At 37.4% G+C, this 15,955-nt stretch overlaps 4 protein-coding genes across 6 annotated transcripts; 2 read left to right on the forward strand and 2 right to left on the reverse strand.

Moving 5' to 3' along the window:
• The first annotated feature begins 41 nt into the window (after window positions 1-41).
• LOC133839262 (uncharacterized) lies at window positions 42-3,371 on the forward strand. 3 transcript variants are annotated; one of them, XM_062270672.1, is made up of 6 exons: window positions 47-701; window positions 778-1,218; window positions 1,297-1,459; window positions 1,528-1,746; window positions 1,816-1,976; window positions 2,060-3,371. In XM_062270672.1, the coding sequence occupies exons 1-6, from the start codon at window positions 368-370 to the stop codon at window positions 2,107-2,109; spliced, it is 1,368 nt and encodes a 455-aa protein (XP_062126656.1). In that variant the 5' UTR covers window positions 47-367; the 3' UTR covers window positions 2,110-3,371. The 3 variants fall into 3 exon arrangements, with proteins under 3 accessions (XP_062126655.1, XP_062126654.1, XP_062126656.1); XM_062270671.1 differs by having other exon boundaries at window positions 42-701; window positions 835-1,459; XM_062270670.1 differs by having other exon boundaries at window positions 45-701; window positions 778-1,459.
• A 2,447-nt stretch (window positions 3,372-5,818) lies between these two features.
• Window positions 5,819-8,152, reverse strand: LOC133837751 (dromyosuppressin). The gene is made up of 3 exons (XM_062268610.1): window positions 8,007-8,152; window positions 6,495-6,709; window positions 5,819-6,426 (listed from the first exon to the last, which is right to left on the reverse strand). Exons 2-3 carry the CDS (start codon window positions 6,706-6,708, stop codon window positions 6,335-6,337), a joined length of 306 nt encoding a protein of 101 aa, XP_062124594.1. The 5' UTR covers window position 6,709; window positions 8,007-8,152; the 3' UTR covers window positions 5,819-6,334.
• A 1,369-nt stretch (window positions 8,153-9,521) lies between these two features.
• Window positions 9,522-11,247, forward strand: LOC133837749 (chitinase-like protein Idgf2). Its single transcript, XM_062268609.1, is given in 4 exon segments — window positions 9,522-9,772; window positions 9,844-10,124; window positions 10,126-10,408; window positions 10,466-11,247. Coding segments are annotated over 4 exon segments (1,329 nt in total). The 5' UTR covers window positions 9,522-9,666; the 3' UTR covers window positions 11,125-11,247.
• A 1,377-nt stretch (window positions 11,248-12,624) lies between these two features.
• Window positions 12,625-15,863, reverse strand: LOC133837745 (acyl-CoA synthetase short-chain family member 3, mitochondrial). Its single transcript, XM_062268605.1, has 5 exons — window positions 15,706-15,863; window positions 14,181-15,195; window positions 13,819-14,129; window positions 13,616-13,761; window positions 12,625-13,255 (listed from the first exon to the last, which is right to left on the reverse strand). Exons 1-5 carry the CDS (start codon window positions 15,740-15,742, stop codon window positions 12,743-12,745), a joined length of 2,022 nt encoding a protein of 673 aa, XP_062124589.1. The 5' UTR covers window positions 15,743-15,863; the 3' UTR covers window positions 12,625-12,742.
• Window positions 15,864-15,955: the final 92 nt, after the last annotated feature.

Genomic DNA, 15,955 nt, shown 5'->3' on the forward strand with positions numbered 1-15,955 from the left:
AAAAAATATGTTTTGAAAATTAATTTGCGGTTACACTGCAACACACACATAAAAATCAATACTCGCCGCCATATTTTTTCACTCGAAGTCGGACGCGTTTTTATGTTTAGTTAAGTTGAAGAAACAGTAAAAACGCAATCTTAACTAGTTAAAAAGTGATTATAAAGCGGTTTATAAATAAATCTAAATATTACCGTATTGCATGGTAGATAAGAACGTTGTTTCACATCCAAGTCGGCAAACGTGTGTGCGCGTCCGAGTTTATTGTGTGTATGTGTGTGTGTGAGTGTGTATCAGTTGTGGGATTGTGTAAATTTTAGACTGAAAGTGGCATTTTTGCTAGTTTGCTTGATTGTTTGCTAATCTAATGGAAGGAGCTGCACAAGTGTCTGCCCCACCCGTTGGTGGGCCACGTGGCGGCGGCTATAGAGGCCGCGGCGGCGGGCCTCCCATGCGCGGGGGCTTTGAGCGAGGACGTGGACGCGGCATGGGACGCGGTCATTTCATGGGCGGCATGCGTGGAGGTGGTATGGGTGGCGGTGGACCGCCCATGCAGGGCATGATGTCAGGTCCATCCGGTCGCGGCATGCGGCCACGCGGTGGCCTGGGCTATCAGGGTCGCGGCGGGGGTGGCGGTTTTCAGCCGCGCGGCGCTTCGATGGGTATGCGAGGTGGAGGACGACCACCAATGTATCAGCAGCGTAAGTACACCCCAAACACACATATGTAGTTCTAGTTTTTACACAAGAATCCATCATCTGCATAAATTGCATGCAGCTCCCAAACAACATACGGGCGCTGATAACAACAAGACGGTTTCACCCGTACCAACAGCTTCGGCGACAGCAGGCGATCCGCAGTCCAGCGAAGCGACCGGCGAAGATGGTACAGATGCAGCAGCAGGTACCGCCACCGGCACAACACCAGCGGCCGTAAACTCACATGTGGTAAGCGGTGCAGTCAGCAGTAACAGCAACAACAATGGCGGAGGACCGCCGCCATATATGGGCCGTGGACGCGGACGCGGCGGACCTTTTGGCGGTCGGGGACGCGGAGGCGGCTATAATCCACACATGAATGGCAGCGGCGGAGGCGGCGGCAATGGCATGTATCCACATTCGCACCATGCAAGCTCGATGGGCGGCCCGGGGGGCGAGCATGGAGGAGGAATGCCACGACGGGGCTCGATGCGCGGACGTGGCGGTGGTTACAATCAAGGTATGAGTCGGCCACCCATGCAAATGCAACATCATCAACAGGCACATAATGTCAATACACAAATTGCACCGGTACCAGCTCTCAAACGCGGCGCACCCGGAGGTCCAGGCCCAAAACGTGGACGTTACGAGGGAGGACCGTACGGACAGCGACCCATGACACCAAAGTATCATTCGTCATCCCAGCACATGCCTCAGTCATCATATGGTTCACCACCGAGTCATCATGCACCAGCACCAAGGTAAGAGCAATTGAGATTTGAAATTTAACTCTTACAGCCTTTAATATTAATGCAAACGTTCACTGCAGTCATCATGGTGGCTATCAGACGCACGATCAGTCACAGCAGGTTGATCCATACTCACAGAGCGGTTACAGTACACAGGCCACCGCTCAGCAGAGCTACAATGGCTATGGTCAGAGCAGCGGCTATGCAACGCATACAACACAGGCGAGCACAGCAGCCAGCAGCAGCTATGCGTCCCATCATGGCACTGAATACGATCAGAGCCAGTATCAGGGCTACAAGTGGGTGACATTTGGATTTCTAGCGATAAATATATATATTAATTGATCTATCTGTTTGGTATTGAACAGCTCGACGGGCTACACTGCCCAGCAGGATACACGCTATCAGCCATATAGTCAAGACTATAGTCAGCAGTATGGATCGACTGCCGTTGATTACAATGCCACTGGACAAACGGATTACAGTCAACAAAGCGCTGGCTACGATGAACGCGCGTATGCTGGTTATGGTATGTAATTCATTAACTTTCATTCTCTTTTTTCTGTTATAAGTTACGCACATGCATCATCCAATATTGCCACCTTCCCGTAGATTCGCAGGCGTATTCGCAGAACTATTCGAATGCAGCCGCCTATTACTAGACAACAAGACACGAGCCTGCCGCATCCCAAAAATGGCGATACACACATTATTATTGAAGAACGCTGTGCGTGCTCAACACCACGTATGCCAAATACCAAAATCAGGGGATTAGGGCTAAAAGAACATACAACAATTTGATGTTAATATGGAAACTTGCTTGCTATTTACTTCAAATGCATACACGACACATACATACATACTAGATACACTAAAACCCATATACACTCAAGAAACATAATTAGTCTTAAGCATAAAGTTCTCTTTTTCCTATTATTTAAGTTCAACCGTGTTGCAAACGTCTTTTTCCTTCACCTACTTCTTCCCCAAAGCTATCCAATTATTTTTCTAAAAACCTTTGTGTTTGTTTGTCTTTGATTTATCCGATACCCGACCATCTGACTGGCAATATTGATTGTATATATTGCCTGTTGTTATATGTTTTGTAAGTGGACAAATGGAGCCTTCGAATAGTTTTGAGTGCTCTCCGCCAAAAATCAAATTATGTACATTTCCTTATACTTTATACTATTACTTTTCAATTATATATCTACTAGATGAATGCAAAGCGAAATAAAAACAAATCAATAATGTGAATCATGTCAAATTGTTTACAAAAATTGCAATGTATAAGTTATAGTTGATAAAACAAATCACAAACAATTTACAAGTCGTCTTCACAACAAATGAAACTATTGTTTACCATTTTTTTTTTAATATTTGAAAATTTAATTATTTATGATTTTTCAACAATTCTTAGCTTATTATATCTATTGACGTGAACAAGAAAGCGATTATAATTTCTTTTTCTAATAATGAATAGCGACAAATTAAGCAAAAATCGTAATTATGTAACTCCTATTAACTAAGGTGAGCAAAACAAAAAAAAATAAATTTAAAAAAAAGAAATACACAAAAATTGATTAGCAAAACAAAGCAAAAACCATAAAATTTATCAAAGTCAATAAAATAATGTTCAAAAATGTGTGTAATGCATTAAACTTATTTAAACGTAAATATTATTATTTCAAATGTTTTGTTTATACAAAAAAAAAAAAAAAAACCAACTAATTAAGCAAATGAAAATAAGTGATAGAACACATAATGGAAAAGCTTGAAACAGTTTATTTGTTTATTTTTCAAAACAGCAGCCAACTTCATTCTATAACAAAGCAAACTACAAACATGAATAATGAAGTAACAACACGAAATTAATAATGAAAACTAAAAAAAGAAATAAAACCAAATAAAAAAAAAAGAAAAAGACTGTTCAAAATGCATCCGAAGAACAACAAGAAATTATCATAATCTAAAAGATATAAACTGTTCAACGAAGCTAATATTTAAATAGACATCTTCGAGAAGTTAACTTTCGCATTTAAAGTGATAAATTATTAAAAGTACAAATACAAGAAACATATAAAACATTTGATGTTTCTAAAAAAACGAAAATTAACAAAAAGAAACAACAGATCAATACCAAACCAAGCGAAGTCAAACTAAAAAGTTTAAAAACACTTATAGAAGTATTATTGAAAAGAATATGCATTCATTCATATTTGGTAAGTTAAGTCGCAAGCCAATAAATGGTCGAAGCCAAGCAAGAGACATAAAGTACCATAAATAACGTACATATTTGATAACTCAACACTCAGTCTATAAACTCTAAGTGAGCACAAACTAAAAAACTTAAATTAATAGTACTATTGTTTTTATATTGTGAAAATATGCTCAAATATGATTTGAGTTATTGTCCGTCCTATCATTATTAAATTCTCTGATAATGGGAAAACTGAGTAATGTACAATTTAAAAAACTAATGAGAGTTGTTGAGTTTCAGCATAACAAAATGCGGCCTTTTTGACGCATTTCTTTTAAATTGATGTAGCATTTAGTTTTCTTTTTACAGGAATGAGAAAACTAAATTTACTATATGAAAAGCGTTGTTAAAACGTTTTGAAGAGTGAAGGAAATCAACGAAATGGAATATTAAAAAGGTGATAATATCGAAACAAACAACACAAAGATTAAAACAAAAAACTAATGAAATTTGTAAGATAAACTTTAATTTAATTGTTGCACTTTTATGTTATTTACACTTTTATTTATGTAAAAACAAATTTTATTTTTTATGAAATATTAATGAAATTTTTAAATGCGTCTTAAATGTGCCTCGCACATATCGAATCTAAAAAGGTGATACATAATATAGAATTAGAAAAGACTGATCAAAGCAAAACGCAATTTTGAAAAAACAAGACTAATGGCCCAATCATTTATTTTAATGCCTAAAATATAAATGATAAATAAACTATACTAAGATGATTTAAAAAGGCCGAATCTAAGAGAGATAATTTATACATACTTACAAAGAATTAATATTTATTTTAATATTTTTTATTAAAAGCGATTTTAAATACGCACTTTTATAAAAGCAAAAATGAAAATTACAGAAGAACATCCGAAATGAATTAAATTATTGGTATGTGACAAAATACATTCAATAATAAACTGAGTTAAGATATTCAAATCTAAAGTGGACTTATATGAAACCAAAGTACAAATATAAAAATGATAACAATTCAAGCAAGAGAAACAACAAATGCTAAAATCATTTTATAATACGTTTTTTTAAATTTAGCATTTTACAAATTCAGTTTATATAAATATAAACATAAATAACAATTTTCCACCATTCGACGTGGAATGCTTTATTTACATTATGCTCTATTATTTGTTTAATTTTTATTTATTTCAATATTTTATTTAATAAATGCGTGCCATTGAAAAAAAGAAAAGAAAATCAAACAAAAATGAATTATAAACCTTGTTATTATATGCACATTTTTAATACATTTTAATTACAGCATACAATAAAAAACAAATATATCCAACAATCGCTCAAATCCATTGGTGCGATTAGACTAACTCGAATGTCTTATATATGAGAACAGCGCTTTAGATTCTTCCATGCATTGTTGATCTTTGGAACCAAGCATACATCATGAAAATTAACGGATTTCTTATAGACCTCATTTCCTTCATAATAATATTAAATAAAACAAAAAAAAAAACAATACGTTGTAAAATGATAACTAATTTTGAAAACTTTCAAGTTCTGTCAATTTCCCAAAATTAAAAAACTTGTGGATATAACAATAATATCAGTAAAAGAATTAACAAAATTGAAATGTGTGTAATTAACTTTTATACCTTTTGATACCTTCCGCAGATGGAACTTACATTGAAAATAAAATATTGTGTAATTCTTTAATGCGAAAATTGACATTCTTTTGTTAAATCAATTTTTAATTCAAAGGAGACAAATTACATCGTGCAAAGTAAAGGTAAAGAGAGCAAGAAGATTTATTAAATTATTAACTTAAAATGTACAAATTAACTGCTGAATAAAGAGTTTTTATTTTTTCCGTTCTGCGAGGATGTCAACAAAACTTAACGAGTTTCGCTTTTTAGTTATATTTGGAAATATAAAGCTTCACAGCTGTTACTCTAAAATATAATACCATTGAAGTAAAGACGAATTATAAACACTTTGAATTCAATATTTCGCCCAGCTAGAAGTACCATTATACGATTTTAATTATTTTTTTTATATAATAAAACCAGTAGCAATTGCATTTTATCATGCATTCAAGTTGAGAAGAAAAATTGATTTTATTAAGAACACAAATATATGTTTTTACAGAATATTTTCAAGCTTGAGAAAAATGTTATTAATTTATCATTTATGCAAGGACCTCACCTAAAGGAATTATGTTAATTACATACATATATGTTATATTGATTCTTGATTATAATCGATTAATAATGAGGTATAGCTTATGTTTTACAATCTTTATTTGCATTGCATTATTAAAGTTGCTCCAAAATGAAACAAAAGATACAAATAAAAGAGATCAACATTTACAAAAGATTTTTCGGGGGGTCGTTTAATACATTTTCGAATACACATTTTTTTAAATATCAAGAGATAATTAAATATTTTACATGGTATTGATTTTGTTTATTATTGAACTAGAGAGCTTCCAAGTTGAATAATTCACATGTAGTATAACGCCGATGTGCCAAGATTACATTTTCTAAGTATATAGTGAGAAGACGTCATGTTTGTTGTGCCTTAAACAGAAACGCAATACCGATCATTAGCCAAAGTCCAGTCGTAGTTCAATTGCAGTTTGCAGAATGCCTAGATCGTGGTGTAGTTATTTAACGACGCTTGCCAAAACGCAGGAAGACGTGGTCGACATCTGTGCGTTTGTTGTAGTTCTTCAGCAAATCATCTGAGTTAGCCACCAGCGCTAAAGTGTGGAGGATTACAAATAGTTAAACCAATTATGCCAGTTAGATGATGGTTGAGTCTCATTACCGGAAGCTTCATTGTTGATGTACGACTTGAGGGCTGAGGTTAATTGATCGGAGTTCTCCAGTGCCATGCAAACCTTTTTAATATGTTGGGGCATCTCCTCGAGAATGCCTGGCTGGCAGAGAGGTGCCTGCGTGGCAGCCTGAGAGCTGTGGACACACACAGCCAGCAGAACAATGGCGAAGCAGCAGATGACAAAGAATTGCATGTGAGACATTCTAAAAACAAGATAAATCGCGAATTAAGTTAAGCAGTAGCAATCAGCATCTAAAGTATGTCTCTCTAATACTTTCATAATCTATTATTACAAACAACTTCAACCAACTGTTGCCAGGCAATGTCTTCAAAGGAGTTAGGCCCTTGGCAAGTTTCGCAATTTGCATTGCTTTCTTATTTTTTTTTTAAATCCGCGCGAAGCTCTTGATGACAGCTACGAAGATGACTCTAATGCTCGCTAATGTGTTTACGCGCAGACAATTTGTTTCTATTAAGCTGCAGGCCGAGTAGGCAACAATAATGGCCACCTGTCCCCCCTCCATCCGCCAGAGTGTGATGAAGATGTATAAGCTCAGCGCACTCATACGCCCCGTGTGACGAACGATGCTGCTGCCTTTGACCCAGTTGCACACGAGCCCACGCAATACCTGTACTTCTGTAGTAGAATCTGAGTGTGTCTGTGTGCCCATGCTAAACAACGGAATGTTTCTTTTGGCATGCATCTAATGTGTCGTACGTGTTGCGCGTGCATCTGCTTAGCTTACTTAGAAGCTGGTGCAACAATATTTTCGAAGAGATCGATTGCCGCCATAGGGGGAAAATTGGTTGATTGACCTGACATGCAAAAAGGGATGCCAATTTGCAAAGAACTTTACTGAGAAGTTGGCTGCCAGTTCCTAAATTGAGACTTTGAAATTGAAGGTATTTAATATGAGTCCTTGAGCATTCTGTGATGCTCTAAAAAGTATACTATGCAAAATTTTCAAAATTAAAATATTAATTAAATGAACTATTTGCTCTTCGCAATTACAAATTACATTATTAAATATGCCACAAAAAAAAATGACTACTAAAACTGCTCAGGAATTATATAAATGATATATATTTTTTTAATATTTAAATATTTTAAAAAATGGTGTAAATAGAACCGAAATGTTAAAGTTCCACAAAAAATATGGATGGAACTTTTCTGTGGATTCGGTTATAAAGTTAATTTTAAAATACAACACAAATTTTATAATAACCTTCTTATTTTTAAAGAACAAATTAATAATAATATGGTCAATATTATCGAAAATTATATATTTTAAAGGATTTGTATTTACTACGTAGATCACAAAATTAATGAATATTTGTCGAAAATTATTTTCTTCGCTATTATTTTTTAATGCCGTTTACAACTTCAAAATTCATCTATGATTTAGTTTATCTCGTATTAAATAAATTTAAGGACTCGGAACAGTAAGTGTTGAAAATTTAAAAATATATTTTAAAAAATATATTAAGCAAGTAGCAAACCTGTTGTTTTTTGTTGAGATTTTGGTGTTGGGAAAGTAAAAACTTTTATATTATTTTCCAAAAAACTGTCAAGTTATTTGAACTTTTTGTGCAGCTGTGTCACTATTCACTATTGTTGAACGCAAGAGCTCGAATGATGCTTTCCCTTGACAGGACATCAGCTTTTATTTACTTCCGCCGAGCACGCACACAGACCAATTGCAAGCGTCTCATTGGTTGGCACACTCACACACAAACACACACACACAAACATACACACACTGACACGCGCACACAGACTGACATGTAAAAGGACCACATGTTGCGCTTATACGGGGAGCTACAGCAGGAGCACGGCGGTTAGTGGGCGTGCTCAAATATTACGTATACGTCAACGAAACCAAAACGTCGGTTGCGTCTCCTCTGTGTACTTTACAACTTTTAGACAAAAGCATATGTATGCGGCAACACACAATGAATTACTCATTATATAGATCTATTATTTAAGTTTTATCAGCTCTTAATTATGTTATAAAAGTACCATTTTTTTATGTGCAATCGCTGGGCCATAACACATTTATAAGTAGGTATTTAGGAGCATAAATATTGCAATTTACAGCGCATCGAACTTTATGGATAAGTCCTCTTTAAAGTTAGCTGTAGCACCTTTTGTTGCAGTTGCCTTACAATGTGCGTCAGACAGCACATGGAGTAAAGTGGAGTAATCTTCAGTTTATGAGGTTGGGATTTGTAGTCGAAACGTTGCAATTAATTTGACTTGGCGCGTGTTTCGCATGCAAACTATTTGACAAAGCTTGACACTGAACTGTAATACAAATAGAGTATATACATATTATATTAACAAAGGGGCCAACAAACTTGGAGGGTGAATGAATAACAGAGACCAAGCGCTTAAATTACAGGCAAGGTTACTTAAGCAACTAAAATTTGTCGCATTCTATTCTATTATGAGTTTACTCTACTGGAAAATGTAATAACATAGGCTATAAACTTAGTATGCATTTGTTATCAATATTATAAGGCTATAGAACAGACACAGCCTTGACATTTCAAGGTACGCATCTATGATAATAAAACAGGTTTAAAATCAATTAAAACACTTATTGCAATAATCATCAACAATGGAATTCACAAGAAAATCTAATTAAGCATTATTTCGCCGAAATATTCATAACACACGTTAAAAGAGAAAACAAAAACAAAAGTTCGTCATGGCTGTTCCCCTTTAGATTTTGTATAAATTTTTGTCTACTATTATAAATAAATAAAAAAAAACAAAAGTAAAGAATGTTAACTCTTAATAGTCTTGTCCTACATTTCTACACTACAAAAAAAATATATATAATATATACCAGAAATTCAAATTTTTAAGTTAATATCGAAAACTAAAAGTCTTTTTATGAATAAATAATCTAATATATGGATTGTTTAAAATCAACTTATTATTATTTTCTCCAAGTGTCAAAAATAACAGTGAGGCAATAACTAATTAGGCTACTGGTTTGAATTTAATTAAGAACTGGATGCGGACTGGTTTTCTCAAACAGTTGCAATTTTACTTTTAGCTCCGGTTTCGACTTAAATTTTAGTTCTATTTCGATTGCTTTTCGCTGTGGTCGTGTTTCTTAAAAAAATACTTCCCTTTTAAGGATACGTTAAAATGAAACAAATAGTATTATTTTTGGCTATTGCGGGTCTTTATGTGGCCACCAATGCGGAGCACAAAGTAGTCTGCTATTATGATTTCGCAAGCGATTTACGTGAAGGTAAAAGTCAAAACAACAAAGTGATAGAAAACTAAAAGTTTTTATTATTTATATTTATTAATTTAATAAAGGCGTTGGACGGTTAACAAGCAAGCAATTGGAGGAAGCTCTTCCATATTGCTCGCACTTGGTTTATGGTTATATGATCATGTATGGTGACAACTACCAGATTCACAGTTATGGTGAAGTGGATGAAAAGGATGTTCTTCAACATTATTTCGCCGAAATCAAATCGTTCAAACAAAAATATCCTGAATTGAAAATTCTACTAAGTGTGGGCGGTGATCGGGACATCGATGTCAGTTATCCACGTAAATATATCGAATTACTTGAGGCTACACAGGAAAAACAGAAAAAAATTTATCGAGTCGGCTCTCTGGTTGGTCAAGCACTACGGATTCGATGGCCTAGATTTGGCCTATCAATTCCCGCGTAACAAACCTCGTAAGATCCATGGTGCTTTGGGATCGTTTGTTAAATCGTTCAAAAAAATTTTCACGGGCAATGAAGTTGTGGACCCTGATGCAGAAACACATAAGCAACAATTCACTAGGCTTGTCAGTGACTTGCAGGACAAACTCCATCCTGATGGATATCTACTGTCTTTGACTGTGCTTCCGAATGTCAACTCTACATGTAAGCACAAACCATACACTAATTAATGAAAAATGATTTTTAGATAATTTTTTTTAGGGTACTTTGACATTCCAAAACTGGACAAACTGGTTGATTTTGTGAATCTTGGCACCTTTGACTTTTACACTCCCGAACGCAATCCTGAGGAAGCTGACTACTCTGCTCCGCTCTTCTATGACAATTCCGAGGACAGACTACCACACAACAACGTTAAATTCCAGACAGAGTATTGGAACAATCAAGGCTTCCCAGCTAAGAAAATTAATGTGGGCATTCCCACCCATGGCAATGTTTGGCAGCTAACCGATGATTCAGGCAACACCGGAATTCCCATTGTCCACCATACAGCTGGTCCTGCTCCACCAAGCCCTCTCACAAACAAACATGGACTGCTTAGTGCACCAGAGATTTGTAAATTACTAACACTTCCCGGCATTGATGTGAAAATGGACAAGGAGGCGCATGTTACCCATTCGACCTTAGGACATTATGGCTACCTTCCAGCAGAGGGTAAATCTCGTGGTCTCTGGGTTGGTTACGATGACATAGATACGGTCACTAAGAAGGCAGAATTCGCACTCGTTTATGCAGGAGGTGTTGCCCTATTCCATCTTGGACACGATGATTATCTTGGGGTGTGCGCTAAGGTAAGCTATCCAATACTCCGCTCCATAAAGCAGACATTCCTGGATAATATGAATGTAAAATTCATTTGAATTGTTGTACTATAAGAGAAACTTATGTTTGTTAAATTTAACAACCTTTAAAATTAGAAAGAAAATATCATGTAATTTCACGCTAGAAGACATTAAAGACCTAGAAAAAAAAACTTCCTCCAAAATTGCATTTAATTGTAGAGTTGCAACTTTCAACTAAACTAGTCAAAGATGTAGCCTAACTTGCCAGCTGTCATGAAAAATATAATTTATTAATTTGTTGTTTCAAGAATATTTAAGATTAGCATATATTGATATAAACATATTTTATGCATTTGGATAGCTTTTACCCCTTATAATTTAATTTAATATAGTGTTAGACAGAGCTAAGCATGCATTCATCAACCAGATATTATCTAAAAACAAGTAAGAAAACTACAGTCGAGTGTACTCGACTGTGAGATACCCGCTACCCATTTTGAATAAAAGCAATATATTTTGCGGTATATTTCAAAATATACCGAATTACTACAAAAATACTAAAAAATATACCAAATGGTATATATGATATATCGAAATAGTACCGCATTCAAAATATACCAAAGACGGCACAATATACCAGATTGTCAGACAAAGTAACTAAGACCCCCAGTAAGTAGGCGTTTTTGCCCATACAAAAGTATTTCTTTAATAACTTCGAAAATTTTTATCTGATCGCAACCAAATTTTCAGGAATCATAACTACTATAGTAATTATTATTTATACCAAAATTCGTAACTCTAGATTTAAAATTACGTTTGTTATTCGATTTTTTTGATTTGCGGGGGCGGAAGGGGGCGTGGCAAATATTTGAAATAAACTTGATCTGCGTGCAAACATAACAAATGTTGTCGAAAAAAAATAATAGCTCTATCTCTTATAGTCTCTGAGATCTAGGTGTTCATACGGACGGACGGACAGACACACAGACGGACAGACGGACAGACAGACAGACGGACATAGCTATATCGTCTCGGCTGTTGACGCTGATCGAGAATATATATACTTTATAGGGTCGGAGATGCCTCCTTCTACCTGTTACATACATTTCCTGCCGGCACAAAGTTATAATACCCTTCTACCCTATGGGTAGCGGGTATAACAACTCCACTACACAAATCCCCAGAAAATTCCAATTCTTGTAGCTCTCGTTGGGAACATCACTAATTGGGTTACTGCTAACGCATTTAATGCTTTTGCTCTTTTGATGTTGCGTGTTGAGTGCAAAAACCAGGCCATATGCGAACATACTGAAGACTGCTTGCAGCAGGAATGGGAATGTGGAAATGGTAAATGGTAAATGGCAATAGTGGTGGACACGCGTTGTCGGCTTGAAGCATTCATGGGAATGGATGGGCAACAATGTCGCACAAAATTTGCACATCATTTGAATAAACTGATTGAGTTTTGGTTGCGTGCGAATAGTTCGATGAGCTAAACGGTGCTGAGAACTATGCCCTTCGCAAATCATTAACATTTAAATTATTTTCGAATTAGAAAAGAAAGTCTGTACTTTCGACTGGATTTCCAAACGTTTTAATATTTATTTATTTTTTTCTGTGTGTTGTGATAGCAAATGTAAAACTAAGTAAATTGTATGCGACACCAAGTAAAAAACTAAAAACTAAAGTCTCGGCCTCAGTCCAAGAGCTTAGCAACTATGGGATCCGGTGCCGTCATCGCATAGCCCAGGTGCTGCAGTGCCCGACGAATTTCCACAAAGACGCTGGCATCATCGATGGTCGCCGGCAACACAACACGCTCATTACGGGCAAAGTCCGCCATGGCCTTGCGCATTGTTTTCCCGGAGCGAGTTCTTGGCAAGTTGTTGACGGAGGTGATCAGACGAAAGGCGGCAATAGGACCAACGACTTCGCGTATGAGGGTGATAATCTCTGTGGAGAGCTTGGCATCCGTTTTCTTGCAGTTGTCGACGGGAATGTACAGACATAGCGGCACTTGGCCCTTGGTTGCCTCTGGGACTCCAAAGACAGCCACATCCACGACATCAGGATGACGAAGCACTGCATCTTCCAGGCTAGAAGTTGACAAGCGATGGCCGGCCACATTAATGACATCGTCATCGCGAGCCGTCACAAATATGTAGCCTCGCTCGTCCTTGTAACCTGCATCCATGGTGTCGTAGTAACCCTAAAAATATGTTATACGTGTATTTATCAAAGAAGCATTTATAATAGGTGAAAAAAAGGGAATTAAAGCAGCTGAGCCTGGATTTAATGTAATTAAATTGTGGCCTGACAATTTTATTATACTGATAATTATTTGCCAATCAAATACTGTGCACTGACTAGCTTGACCAAATTATGAAACAGTACTTATCTCTGTACAATACCAATTATTTTTTTCTACAAATTTGTTAGTTTTAGGTATCATAGAATCTGAGATATTATTGTTTTTACGACCGGACAGACAGACAGAAGGATGTTTTCCCTAGCCTTTCAAATACATTCTCGTTTGATACCCTTCTGTGCCTTTTTGGATAGTACTTACCGGAAACTTTTGAAAATATAACTTGCGATAGAGTTCATCATTTCTGTAGAGCGATGCCATGTTGCCCGGCGGCAACGGTAGCTTCAGGACAATGCGTCCCAGCTCCGTCGGCGCCGCCTCACTGCCATCCTTCTTGAGAATTTTAACTACAAGGAGTTAAATAATAATATAAGCAGCAATTATAAATGCTAGGGACTGCTCACCATCGTAGCCCACTAGAGGCAAACCCGTGGAGTACATGGGCGGGTTGAGATTCTGCTGAAAGCCCAAACAGGTGGCCGTTATGGCCGAACCAGTTTCCGTCTGCCACCAATGATTGAGCACTGGCACCTTGAAGGTCTTATGTATCCAAGCCTTAGTCTCGTAGTCACAGTGTTCACCGGCAATGAAAATGGCACGCAAGGATTTCAGACTGTATTGCTTGCCATACTTAATTTCGGGATCAGCACGGCGTATCACACGGAACGAGGTTGGCACCGAGAAGATCGAGCACACCTTGTGTTGGTCAATAATCCTACAGAGCTTAATTATAGATAGAGCGTATTATTTGTGAACTGCAACTCACCTGAAATATTGTCCAGGATCGGGAGTCCGATCCGGTTTACCTTCATACATAACGCTGGTGGCGCCTAAACAAAGTGGACCATAGCAGATGTACGAGTGTCCCACCACCCATCCCATGTCAGAGGCAGCCCACCAAGTATCGCCTGGCTGAATGCCATAGATCATCTTCAAGGTGTACATCAAGGCAACCAGATGGCCGCCAATAGTACGCAGTACACCCTTCGGCTTATCCGTGGTGCCCGACGTGTACAGTATATAAAGAGGATCGTTGGCTTCAATGGGCACACAAGCCACTGGTTCATTGGGATCGCTCATGGCCAATACCGCATCCCACAGTATATCCGCATTATCGTCGAGTTTATCCAATACAACCTGCTCGCGCATAAAGATGATGTTCCGTTGCGGCGGCTTCCAACGCGACATATTGATGGCCGAGTGGAGAATATCTAGATACGGCACCACTCTGCCAGGTTCCACGCCCGCATTGGCGGCTATGACCAGCTTCGGCTCCACGTGCTCAATACGCGAGCAAAGCTCACGGGCAGCAAACCCACCAAAGACTACGGAATGCACGGCGCCAAGTCGTACAATAGCCAGCATTGCAATAATGGTTTCGGGTATGAGGGGCATATAGATGACCACACGATCACCCTTGGTCACGCCCATTTTGGCAAGTCCGCCGGCCAGTTGCAGCACCTGCTCGTACAGTTCCTGATACGTGACCTTGCGCACCACATTAGTCAGTGGACTATCGTGGATCAAGGCCACCTTATCGCCCCTTCCGGCGAGAATATGCCGATCGATGGCATTGTAGCAGGCATTCAAATAGCCGCCCACATACCACTTGGTAAATGGCGAATTACTGTTATCCAGTACCTGATCCCAGGGCCTGTCCCAGTCCAACAGATGACCTAACTCCTGCCAGAAGGCAATGGGGTTCTGCACCGATTTGCAGTATGCTTCCAGGTATTTTGGACTGTGTGCTTCTGGGGGCAAGCCGTATAAAGACGAATCACCTGTTAAATTGAACAAGATCAGCAAATTTGTCAGTAGTTTTTATCGATATTCGGGTTCATTGCACTTGAATGCCTCATTAAATGCTGCATAAATTTGAGCGCGCTAGACAAACAAATCGAAAAGTGAGTCTAATTTACACTTTCACCATCACCAGCGGTGACTTCGAATTGTATAATTGAATTCAAAGTTGCGCTTACTCTAGCATTTTGCATATGCATGCGTAAATATGTGTGATTATATATGTGTGTGTAAAGATAACAGCTGACGCAGCAGACGGGCAGAATAATCCATCGTGGCAATTTAGTTTCTCTCTCCTTACATAAGAATGAGTGCGTAAAGCAAGATGGCGACACGCTTGACGTAAACGGTTAACCGTTTCGCTTAAATAAACGTAGCACATGCATATTCAATTTACTCTTTTGTTTTTTTGTTCACTGTTGCTCACATTTATTTTTTAATTAAACTTCATTTGTTTTTTTTTTGTACATATGTATGTATGTATAACTTACTGCAATCAATATTCATTTTATTTTCTTTTAACTCCATTAGTTTTCGATTCAAAACTGTCGCCTATACTATGTTCTGCTCACTAGATATATTTCCTTTTGATTTTTAAATATTTCCGCTGAGCTTAGACACGACCGTCTCTTTGTAGTCAATACGTTGAAATGACTTTAAATGGATCGTACTGTAAGTATAAAACCAACACTCAAAAACAATTGGATCAAAGGTTTTGGTCGCATTTCTCTCTGAATGAGA

This window comes from Drosophila sulfurigaster, chromosome 2R, assembly GCF_023558435.1.
Source record: "Drosophila sulfurigaster albostrigata strain 15112-1811.04 chromosome 2R, ASM2355843v2, whole genome shotgun sequence".
Classification (NCBI taxonomy): domain Eukaryota; kingdom Metazoa; phylum Arthropoda; class Insecta; order Diptera; family Drosophilidae; genus Drosophila; species Drosophila sulfurigaster.

Excerpts from the sequence above, each read along its gene's own strand:
- LOC133839262 (XM_062270670.1), top strand. The coding sequence starts at position 368 with ATGGAAGGAGCTGCACAAGTGTCTGCCCCACCCGTTGGTGGGCCACGT. Across the intron at positions 1,460-1,527 it reads CATCATGCACCAGCACCAAG|TCATCATGGTGGCTATCAGA; the intron begins GTAAGAGCAATT and ends CGTTCACTGCAG. Across the intron at positions 1,747-1,815 it reads AGCCAGTATCAGGGCTACAA|CTCGACGGGCTACACTGCCC; the intron begins GTGGGTGACATT and ends GGTATTGAACAG.
- LOC133837751 (XM_062268610.1), bottom strand. The coding sequence starts at position 6,708 with ATGTCTCACATGCAATTCTTTGTCATCTGCTGCTTCGCCATTGTTCTG. Across the intron at positions 6,427-6,494 it reads CATCAACAATGAAGCTTCCG|CGCTGGTGGCTAACTCAGAT; the intron begins GTAATGAGACTC and ends TCCACACTTTAG.
- LOC133837745 (XM_062268605.1), bottom strand. The coding sequence starts at position 15,742 with ATGGAGTTAAAAGAAAATAAAATGAATATTGATTGCA. Across the intron at positions 15,196-15,705 it reads TAAAATGAATATTGATTGCA|GTGATTCGTCTTTATACGGC; the intron begins GTAAGTTATACA and ends TCAATTTAACAG. Across the intron at positions 13,256-13,615 it reads TATATTTTCAAAAGTTTCCG|GGTTACTACGACACCATGGA; the intron begins GTAAGTACTATC and ends ACATATTTTTAG.